Raw genomic sequence first — 11,934 nt, forward strand, 5'->3', positions numbered from 1 at the left:
GTCTGTGGAACAGTTCTCCCAATATTGGCACAAGCCCCCAGATGTTAGTAAGGAGGGCTTCGCAGAGTGACAGGGCTGGGTTTGCCGTTGTTGTTTCCAATGCCTAGGTCAATGCCGGGTGATCCATTCGGTTTCATTCATTTTTGTGGGCTTTGTAGCAGTTTGATATAACTGAGTGACTTGCTAGGCCATTTCAGAGGGCAGTTAAGAGTCAACCACATTGCTGTGGATCTGGATTCACATGTGGACCAGACCAAGACAACAGATTTCCTCCCCTAAAGGGCATTAGTGGACCAGATGGGGTTTTACGATAATTGCCAATGATTATCAAGACTAGCTTGTTCAATCCAGATTTATTAACTGAATTTAAAATTCCAGCTGCCATGGTGGGATTCAAACCCCTGTCCCCATTGCATTAGCCTAGGCTTCTGGATTACTATCCAGTGACATTACCACTACACCAGTGCCTCCCCTTCAGAGTAGGTAGACAATAATGATGGTACAGATAAGGGCTGGTGCTGTATACTTAAAGTCACAATCCTAATTTTTCTAATTTAATTACTGAAACATTTCTTTAAAACAGTAAAATTGAGAAAGGAGTTTGGCACTCATGAGGTTAAAAAACACATTGATTTCATGTAAGTAGTTAATATCATTTGCACATTATGGGCGGAATTTTATGCCTGCGGGATTTTACAGTCCCGCCGAAGCCAATGGACTTTTGAACAGCTTGCCGCATTTTCTGGTCCCACCCCACCGTGACGGGGCTGAAAAATTCTGCCCTATATAGCAATAATAGTCATTCAAGCTATGTGTGACAAATACAATATGAAATATGCTACAACCCGAATTACACATACAGCTTTTAAAGCACTTACTGATTTGATTTTTTTTCTGAATCTTAAACAAAATTTGTTGCAGAATTTGGCATTTTGTTAAAGAGTAGGCTTCTGCTAATATGTTACTGGCCCACATGACTCATGCTGCAGTGATATTGTACCATATGAGTCATATTGCAGTGATAATACTTTTTATTTCACAATATCTAACAGAAAAAGAGCACCTTATCATAAACATAATTTTGGTTTATGTAAGATTTTATTTTAAAAAAGAAATTTAAGATTGTGGATTTCACTTAAAACATAGAACCATTTTAAGGTTTCCTTATCCTGTGACCTATTTGGGACATTAACCATACAACTGAGATAGCTTTTATTTACTAATTTCCACCGTTCTCAGGCCATTTCATTGCACAGTGCTCAGTCAGATAGAGCTTTGTGCAACTAACCTGAACTGAATATTCAGAATGCCCCAGCTCCTTTTTGAAGGAAATAATCTGCTTTGGCTGAGTTCAAGGATTTGCCAGATGTGGAACCCCAGACTTGAGGCATCCTATCTCCCAGTGGAGAATGATAAGATGCCAGCTCGTCGTTCCATTGTATTGTGTAGCTCAGTCCACCTTGCAATTTCTGCAGCACAGTTGTAAAAATCTGCACCACATAACCAACTTATAATCAAGTTTAACATATAAAAGTTATTGAACAACAAAAAACCTTGCAACATCCTGCTGTTAATGCAATATAATGTAATATAATGTAATTTCCAATTGTAGTTGATAGTTGCAGTTTAGACTTATTGATATAACCAAGACCACTCCAAGTTCAAAGAAATACCTAAACTGAAGACCTACACTATAAATTTTGTATGCATTATTGTTTAAAAAGAAAGCTTGAAGGATTTAAAGGTGCCAGCATGATATATTATTTAAGTCAGCTGTAGGAACTATTTAAGCTTTACTGTTGTAAGTTATACATCCAATGGAACACCCCCTCCCTTTAATTGTGTTAATGCCTTATAATGGACAACAAGTGTGAAGTTATGTTAATTATAGGGCATCTTTATATGTGTGCATCTAGGAGATGCATGTTCAGGAGCATTGGAACATTTTAAGTAGCCAATTTTCCCCGAAGGCACTGAGTTTTTCTGGGGCATGGTCCACGGGTGCTGGCAGTCCTTCCAGTGCACTGGCAAAGGGGCCAGTCTGCATATTTGAGCTTAGGCAGTAAGTATCTGCAGGTGAATTACCATGGCATGTTTCACAGCCAAATCTGACCCTTCTCTAATCTGACATAAGTACAACACACTTCGCAACAAGGGTCACTGAGAAGTGATCAACAGTGGAAATGCAGGTTAATTTTTCTCCTTCCTAACCTGGGGCACTCATTTCAATAAAAGCACCTCAAGTAGTATCACAGTTGAAACAGCTAATTTAGCATCGGACAGAAATTGAATCACAATGTATTTAGATATCATTTCAAAATGGATGATTCTGGAGCTTGACGATCCTAAAATTCATCCACTAAAATTAAAGCAAATTACTGCAGGTGCTAGAAATCTGAAATACAAACAGAAAACACTAGAAATACTCAGCAGGTCTGTCAGCAACTGTGGATAAAGAAACAGAGTTAATGTTTTGAGTCCATACGATTCTTCTTCAGAATCTCTGAAGAAAAGTCTTACGAACTCAAAATATTAACTATGTTTCTCTCTCCACAGGTACTGCCAGACCTGCTGAGTATTTCCACTACTTTCTGTTTGTATCTAAAATTCATGCAATTGGACGAATTTTAAAGTGACCACATTCATTGGCTGAGAAGTGGGTGGAGTAAGCCTTGTTAAAGCAGTCATTAGTCAACACAATTTGCATGGTTGAGGCTCATTTGGAATGGCCCCCTGTAGAAGATATTTGCCAACTAGAGGAGACAAGAAATCCGGCAGCTCCATTGCAGAGTCCAGCCAGTTAATGTGAGGATGAGGGATGCGGGAAATTAGGCATTGGAGGGGTAAAATTTTGTAAGGTCAGGAGGAGCACGAATGCTCAATGCTACATCACAAAAATTGCTTCAAATGCTTAAGTCTGCAGTTGTCCCTTTACAAATCATTGGTTACACTGCTCTATCTCATAGGGCCCTGATCTTCATGGGATGATGACACTTGCACCTGTTTCTGAAAGAATCTGAGTCACCTGTTTCAAAGCATCCACCAAAATGGTAGGAACAAGCTTCCGATTTTGTTTTGCTTCAACCACATTCCCACCATCAGGGAGGCGGTCTGGAACATGTGTGGATGAAAATCAACTCTTTCATCATGATCAGGAAACAGTTCATTGTAATAATGGACTAGATTTTCCCAGTGCCTTGGAAATGAGGTTGGAGGTGGGGCGGAGAGAGCTTGGGCAGGAAGATGTGGGAGCCACATAGGGATGTCTCCTCAACACATTCCACCTTCTGTGGACTTTCTGAGTGCTGGACCAAGAACCAGGTTTGCTGCCCGCTCCACAGAGTTGGTCTGTCAATTAGGGCAATCAAGGGTTGTATGATGCTGGCGCTTGCATTTTGCCAATGTCAGAGCAGCCCCCTGCCATGTGCTGAGGCTGACAGGTCAATCTAGGTGACCTCCCAACGGCAGGTCAGGGGACCACCGGAGCTGGATGCTCTGTGCTCCAAAGATGGGGCTGCAGGAATGAAAGGCAACAACCCTGTCCATTAGTAGTCCTGGAAAGGGGTTTCCCCCTCCTACCCAACAGCCATTCTGGCGTAGGGCCTATTTTATGGAGTACTTCTATACAGGCAGCCTGGAACCCCTCCATGTTGAAGTGCCCTCGTGCTGTCTCGGCAGCAACCAGCTTTTCCAGTGGGGCTTCCAGCCTGACATTGTGGGCTCTCTGATTAGGCTCACAGCCTCAGTAGCTCTCCCATCATCCTTAATAGGATGGCAAGTGGGGAGACAGCCAGTTAGGAGACTGCTCCCCGGTAGGTTGCGCCACTGGGTGATATGGAACAGTTTGGGACCCCCATATGGATATACAAACATGCAAACTAGGAGCAGGAGTAGGCCACTCGGCCCCTCAAGCCTGCTCCACCATTCAATATGATCAAGGCCAATCTGATTTTAACCTCATATTCCTGCCTATCCTGATAACCTTTCACCCCCTTGCTTATCAAGAATCTATCTACCTCTGCCTTAAAGATATTCAAGGACTCTGCCTCAACCAGCTTTTGAAGAAGAAAATTCCCAAGTATCACGACCCTCTGAGGGAAAAAAAATATCCTCGTCTCTGTCCAAAATGGATCACCCCTTATTTTGAAACAGTGACCCCGCATTCTAGATTCTCCTTCAACAGGAAATGTCCTTTGCAAATTTGACCTGTCTGGGTCTGCAGGAAAATCTAACAATCCATCTCAACATTTCAAATGAGACCAGGTTTGAAATAAGGTTCAAGGTGTCATCCGTTCTTCAACCATTCCAAATTCTGTATACTAATTTATTTCTGATTTAGAATCAACATTTGCAATAAGTATCCATTTAATTTTCATTAGTTCATGTTTTTAAATCTGAATATATAGTAATCGCTGCGAAAGACAATTTATGTCCCACTTGAACTATTGACCATATCTCATCATCTCATCATCATTCATGACTATCAGGTCAGCTCAGTCGTGGACTATAAATCATACTGCTTTCACTCTCATACATCCTCTATCCTTTTTCAAACAATCAATGCCAACTTATCAAAATTTGTTGTATCAGAATTTTGTCCACAACATTTGGAATTCTTTAATAATCATTTTGAAAGCTTTATTATTCTAAATGGTTCCTTTGCATGTGAGTATCCTTTGAATAATTGTTTGGATTTTGCAGTCAATGGCAAAGCAAAGGCGCTCACCACTAACCTCTAAGAAAGTTGCCCATAAAGATCTAGTGATCTCTGTGGCATGGATTTCACATTTTCCAATGTTAATTTGAATCTGACGCCAAGGCTGGAGCACCCCAGGCATCCAGCAACAGTGACCTTGGGCAAACAGCCTGAAGAAATCTTACAAATAGAAAATCAGGAACTAAAATGCACACTGATCAACCCTCACATTTTATCATTTTTACACAGAGCGAAATAAAGACTGAGACAATAACACTTTAAAATCTGAATAAACATAAACAAACTTTCATTAGAAAAATAATTAAGAGTCTATGAAATTGTTTATCATAATGGAAAAATGACATTACACAAACGTAAAATTAGTCTTCCATGGCCAGAGAGGTTGTTCAGAAATATTTATTATTTAGTATGCTTTTAAAAATTCAACTACATCTTATAAACAAGGTATAACAGCCCAGGTCTTCCGAGGAGTGGCATTCATCGTCAGATTGTTGCTCTGGTCGAACTTTAGCCTGCCTTGTGCTGCTCCACATTTCCTGCTGGGTCTTGCAACCCAGATTTACCAGAAATGAGGAGTGCAGCGACCCTCCGAGAGGTCCATCATAGCACTGTACAGTTGGGGAAAAGACAGGACACACCCCCTTTTTACAGCACTAGCTGCCGCATGGTAAGTTTAATGTCCAGTCTGAATGTAAATGAATGTGCGAATGGATGAATGTTAGCGAATGGATGAATTGGTAGGATAGTAGGGTGGGTATGTGGGTGAAGTCAGTGAGTAAGGTGACAGGTGGGTGAAGTGACAGGAGGGTAGGGTGGATCAGGATGGCTAGCAGGTCAGGAGGAGTATTTATGCCAGGGCCAGTCAGGTCTGGTCATGGGGAGGGTGGGGGCTGGGTTGGTGTGTGTGGTGGGGTAGTCGGGTGGTCTGGAGTGTAGCGTGGTTGAGAAGGGTTGTCCACTCAGGTTGTGGGGATAGTTGGGAGGAGGTAGTTGAGTCGGCAGGTATTCAGCCGGTCAAGGGGGTAGTCAGGTGGTCGGGAGGTAGTCAAGTCAGGGTGTTAGAGTATAGTCAGGGGATCAGTGGGGTAGCCGGGAGTGTTGGAGGAGCAGTTGTGGAGTTACCCAGGAGCTAGACTAGGTTTTTTCTGTCTAACATTTCCTGGTAAGCACATCAGAACTGTCCAAAGCCTCCAACTCTAACTTAGAGTCAGAGACATTTGTGGAGGGTCCTGGGGAGCAGGGGAATTTCCCATCAGGAGTTGAAAATTTGCAGGCAATTCCCACATAGGTCAGCACATCAGTACTTCCACTGGGTCCAAATGTACACCTTGGGTATACTTCCAGAATCTAACGATCCAGAAACCAAAAGAATTGGGCTAACATTTCCAGGGGTGGGCAAGTTTAACAGTGATATCACAACATGAAAGAGGAAGTTCTCATCAGTTCAGTGATTTCTACAAGATTGCTGTCTGCAGGGACTTCAATAGTGCACATTGTGGAGCAACAGGGAATTACTGACAGCACCTATTAGATTTCCGGATGTGAATGGAAGAAGTTGCTATCAGTTTTACAGGGTAATGACTATGAGAATGACATTTTCACCATCATTACAACTGCAAAATCTGGGCTTTGTCTTGCTTAAAGGATATTAGGCCCTCAGTAGGTTTATGGAATAAAAGTCGCTTACCTCAAAAAGGTCAGATGATTCATTGCCATATTGGTTAGAAACTATTTCTGACTGGTCACTGTACCACTTGAGTCCACCCAGAAAATTTTCTGTGTCCAAATCATTTACATCAAGCTCAGAAAGATCAAGTTCAGGAAGATCGGAACACAGCGGCTGGTCTTCACCAACTAAAGCAGCACACTACAGAGAACAAAACAGAGCATCCTTTAAGATATTTGACTTTACTAACAAATATTGTAAAGTTGGTACATTATAATTGTAACTTCACTAAAGATTTTCAATGCCTTGGCAATAAGGTTTCAGCCAATTCTGCTCAGTAGATTACTTTTAAGAGGAGTGCAAGGGCAATGCAGGTTAACTCCCCTTTTGACTTTCCCAGCTGCATTCTCTAGGTAAGCCCCTCTTACAACTGGCAACATCCTTTCAGGCATTTACCATCATATATAATTGCTTCAAAATGTGCCGTGGTTTTCAAATTTTTGCCACCTTGTTGTTTAAAGCTGTTCTGTTTTCAGTGCAAAATAGCTTTGATAACAGAGAAGATGAAACAGGAAACAAAAAGCCATGCCTGTAGTAAAAGGAGCAAAGTAGGTTTGACAACACTTGGCTTCGTAGAGCTTCTCATTATCAGTAAAGTAATTGGAGTTCAAAAAAAAGTTTGGGAGAAAAAAATATCGTTTGACTGCAAAAATTGTCCAAAATATCTGGTGCAGCTCTGTACAATAGTGACACTGAAAACGCTTTGCTGCCTTTTTACATGGTGCAGTAGGAGATCAATAGAGTTAGTGCCTAGATTTGCATTGCCAATATCCAGAAATTCACCCCAGAGGTGAGTGTCTGATAAATAAATGGCAAAATATGTCAAACATGTGCTTGATTTTGGCAACTGAGTGAATATCAGATTGATAGCATAAATGGGCTTTTAAATAGCTGCCTAAGATTAGGGAGTTAACGTGGAGAAATTGTGAGGAAATCTACAGCTTAACAGTTTGCATATCTCATTGCTAGATCTACATAGTTGCACTGAGCAGCTGATTCGGAACCATTTTTTTTTACTAATCTTCACTTATATGGCATAATGAGCAAACTTTATTGTGCTGCTAGTAAAACGATTGGCAGTTTTATATTGTTAATCATCAATCAGCACAACTTTTACTCAATCACCAAATAATCCTAAATGTCATAAAAACAGATAACCTTATGTTTCCTAGTATCCCCTGTTGGATGATTGTCTCACAAACAATTAGTATCAAAGCATATTTCTGTATATTGCCTAATAATGACCAGTGCTCCATTTTGTATATTGTTTTATAGCTTGAGGTCACTAGATAGATGCAGCCTCAGAAAAATCATTTGCGTAGAACTTCTCCTGATGTGAAATCATATACTTCTATTTCGTGACATCATGAATAGAGTGTGCTGCCCACAATCCACTGCTTCCCATTCATAAATAATATCATTGGAACACAACTTGAAGATATCAAAACAAGGGGGAGTTCTACACAAAACATTTTTCTCAAGATACTACTATTCAACACAAAACAAAAAAAAAACTAAGGACAGCTGAGTGCCTCAGGTACACAGACATGTCCTGTTATAACGTTTACAATTATGAGACAATTTCATTAACTTTTAGCTGATCTCTTTTTAGCTCCACATTGAATATAATAGGATAGATTTTAAAATGCAAATTAAAGCATTGAACAAGGTATTCTGCCAAATAACACTTTCACCTTTGCACTCTAATAAATCTCAGTATGTAAGCAACAATAATTTTCTGAAATAATCTTTAATATTACTTGCTACTGTAAATGATAGAAATCAAAAAATGCATAAAATCCACAATACTGCACTCTTGCACTTAATAATTATTTTTCCCATTATTTTCTCTCCCTGGAGAAACAGAATTTATTGGTGAGATTACAAAACATGCTTCTGTGTCTCAAACTTAATTCTTTATTCAGCTCTGGTTCACTCATAAAACTAATGCATGACTGAAGAAAACAGATTTGCAAATGCTGAAACACATTCTTTGACAAAACCACTCAGCTGCTTATAAACGAACAGAACCTCAGAGGCATCAAGAGGTCAGCAGATATTCCCAGCTTCCATATAAACTGGAATGCAAGATTTATGTCCTGTATGTGGTTGGTGAGCACACTATATAAAGCATGCAACAGTATAAATGCACTTCATTCACATGCAAGAATATAAAACGACCTACTGCAACATTCTGAAAAATACTGGAATACAAAAAGCAAACAAAAACACATGAATGATTACACAGCTTTTGCCGCAGGAAAGATTATATTCTTTCTAGCAATTGTGTCTCAAGATTATCACAAGGTTAGCAGCAATCGTCTTGGCATGTGAGCATTTCTGAAGCTGAACATGAACACATAAAACCCCCTTACAGAGCAATAAACTTACTACAGGCATACCCTTAAGAACAGCTGTGAACCTTCCTGCTTTTTCTTCATGAATTGTTCCCATGCAGGTGATACAGATTTAATATATTGGTGCCTATTTTTACATTACCAGCAGCAAGTCTTTCCAAACAAACATTCCTACTGTGGATGCCTCAGATCTAATGCTTAAAAAGTTATTCTAGAGGAAGGTTATTATGCAAGAAAAATATAAGATTGGTTTATCAAGAGCGAAGAAAACATTGAAAAACTGAACTCAAAGCTTTGGTTCATACATTGTGCTAAGTTATCTAATTTACTCTAACACTTGTTTATGGCAGAGTGCCAAACAGATTACCAAATGGCAGTGAGATTTTAGGTTAAATTTGAACCTTATGACACAAACTGTTTCATAAATGAAAAGTGCAGTAAAAAATAAGTCAGTGTCACCTTTAAGAACATTGAAAAATCACAGATGTGTGACTGCAAATGAAGGAGATAGATAAAATTCAAGATAAAATTTCTGCCTTGCTTAAAATACTACAAGGTTGTAACTACACAGAAGTTTTAAGGCAAGCTTTTTTTTAGAAAAAAAAGGCAGTTCAGTGAAACTAGCTCTTCTCACAGAGAATAATAAAAACAACTTTGCCTCAATCATGCGCCGGTAAAAACAAGTTTAAGACAGTTCAGGTTTAGGTGAGTATGCTTTTAAGTAGCATTCTCTATTTATTTAGACATAAGTTCAATACTACTCATTGCTGATGCAAAGATCATCGAATTATGCTCCAACTCACCTCTGTTTCACTCCACTCAAAGTCTTGGTTGCACCTGTCCCACTCCATTCAGCTTGTGGCTTAAAATCTCAATAAATCCACAGTCACACACAGCAGGCACACGTGTGGGGTGCTGGCCCCTTACAGAAATTGAACTGAAGGCACCTGTCTTACTACTACACTAACGCTACTGTTCAGTGTCACATGATAAGGTTATTAAAAGTAGCTAGGGCTGTCAGTCAGAGGTACTATTCCATGATAAAATGAATGACGTATCAAGAGGGTGGAGCTACAGCTAAGTACAGTAAATCTTTAAACTACTCAACCTTTGAATCTTTAGTCCCATGCTGTGATTAAATCCTACTTTATGAACCACACCTTCACAAGAATCCTGCCAAATTAAAAAATTAAATGATAAAGGCATTTTGCTTTTTTTAATCTTGAAAGAAGAGTCTGACACGGCATGAGGTAAATACTATTTATGTTGTCTTAAATTGTTTTATTCTTGTTGCTGTAGAAATTAAACATCTTTATTGCATTTGTAAGGATCAGACAATGCACAACTCTTCAATCCTGAATCACTTTCCTGCACTTAATTTTCTGAATTATAAGCCATACACACATTGAACTTCCAAGAAACTACAATACTGAAGTGCATGTATTCATCAAAATGAATAAATAAAAAGTTTTGTCAAGTTTCTCCATGTAGAATAAGGGAACAAAAATTAATTCTCAGAAAAGATTTATTATTTGATAGTCACCTAAGTCTGTGCTTTACCAAAACTTACACACATAGAAAAAAAGCCAAAACAGTAAGGTGCAGTATTACATTATGATTTTGTGAAATTGGTATGGATTTCAAACATACGCAAGCTCTGATTTTAATCAATGTACAAAAAGAGTGTAAGTGCTATTGTTTGAAATATAGGATTACAGTAAGAAGGGGGAGTTAATGCCTGCATCACTCAGGGCAGGATTTTGTCATTTGGGTCGGGACCTCGACGTCAGGGTGATTGAGGCCACATCCCTGCACTGTGTGTTGAAACAGTCGCTTGGCAGTGATTTTCCCCAGATTGGCCAGTTTGTGGTCAGAGGATGGGCATGTTGTCCAATTAAGAATGGTGGGCAGGTTCTCGAAGTTGAAGAACCAATAGGAGCAGCAATTTGCAGTTCAGTAAAAGAGAGAGAGCATGCCTTCATCTTGAGGTGCCCTCTTTCCGACCTTTTAAACTTTTTAATTTAAAAATGTCTTCAACAGCCAGGCCATCATTGTGGAGGGGATCCCCTTCACAGGGGGTGGCTTGTGTCTGCAGATTAGACCAGGCAGGCAGGAATGGCTTCAAAGTCTGCCTGGAGACCTTGGCGTTGACCTGCCAATGTGAGGCTGCCTGTAGGCAGCTGGTCTAGCCTCCGAAGCCTTCTAGGCTGACTTAACAATTCCAGACCATATTTTTTCAGTCGGCCTCGAACAATAGGCCTTTAACTGACAAAGCTCAAATATCTCCAAATCTTTAGCCAGAAGTGCCAAGTGGATAAGCCATTTCAGCCTCCTCCAGAGATCCTCACTATCACAGATGCTAGTCTTGAGCCAATTTGATTCATTCCATGTTATATCATGAAACAACTGGCGATACTGAATATAGTAAAGGGTAAAAGTCCTGACAACATCCGGGTTGTGGTACTGAAGATCTGTGCTCCAGAACTATGAGGATATGAAAAAATATTGACAGATAAAATCAAAGAAAATCCTAAGATGTTTTACCAGTACATTAAGAGCAATAGAATAACTAAGGGAAAGGTAGGGCATATCAGAGATATACATGGTAACTTGTGGGATGATGCAGAAGATGTGGGCAGGGTTCTCAATGAGTACTTTGTCTCTGCCTGCACTAAGGAGAGGGATGGTGCAGACATTCTGGTTAAAGGGGAGGTGTGTGAAATATTACATACAATAAGCAAAGTGAAAGAGGAAGGACTGGAGGGACTGACATCCTTGAAGGTGGATAAATCACCAGGGCCTGATGGATTGTATCCCAGGCTGTTGAAGGAAGCCAGGGAGGAAATAGCAGATGCTCTGAGGATCATTTCCCAATCCTCACTAGATACAGGCAAGGTCCCAGATGATAGGAGGTCTGCGAACCTTGTACCATTATTTAAAAAGGATGTGAGGATAGGCCAGAAAATTATAGGCTGGTCAGCCTGACTTCAGTGGTGGGCAAATTATTGGAAATAATTCTGAGAGGCAGGATAAACTGTCACTTAAAAAGTCACAGATTGATCAAGGATAGTCAGCATGGTTTTGTTAGGGGAAGATCATGTCTCACTAACTTAATGGCATTTTTTGAGGAAGTA

General features: G+C 40.0%; 1 protein-coding gene across 2 annotated transcripts in view; it reads right to left on the bottom strand.

Moving 5' to 3' along the window:
• The window catches only part of ppargc1a (peroxisome proliferator-activated receptor gamma, coactivator 1 alpha), a 172,050-nt gene extending 162,276 nt beyond the window's left edge, over positions 1–9,774 (bottom strand). The window contains exons 1-2 of one of the 2 annotated variants that reach the window (XM_041193716.1): positions 9,604–9,774; positions 6,405–6,584 (exon numbers count right to left, since the gene is read on the bottom strand). In XM_041193716.1, coding sequence (XP_041049650.1) covers positions 6,405–6,584; positions 9,604–9,651 — 228 coding nt within the window. In that variant the 5' untranslated portion in view covers positions 9,652–9,774. The remainder of the gene's footprint in view (positions 1–6,404; positions 6,585–9,603) is intronic. The other variant, XM_041193725.1, reaches the window with a different exon arrangement.
• Positions 9,775–11,934: the final 2,160 nt, after the last annotated feature.

Source organism: Carcharodon carcharias, chromosome 1 (genome assembly GCF_017639515.1).
Source record: "Carcharodon carcharias isolate sCarCar2 chromosome 1, sCarCar2.pri, whole genome shotgun sequence".
Lineage (NCBI taxonomy): Eukaryota > Metazoa > Chordata > Chondrichthyes > Lamniformes > Lamnidae > Carcharodon > Carcharodon carcharias.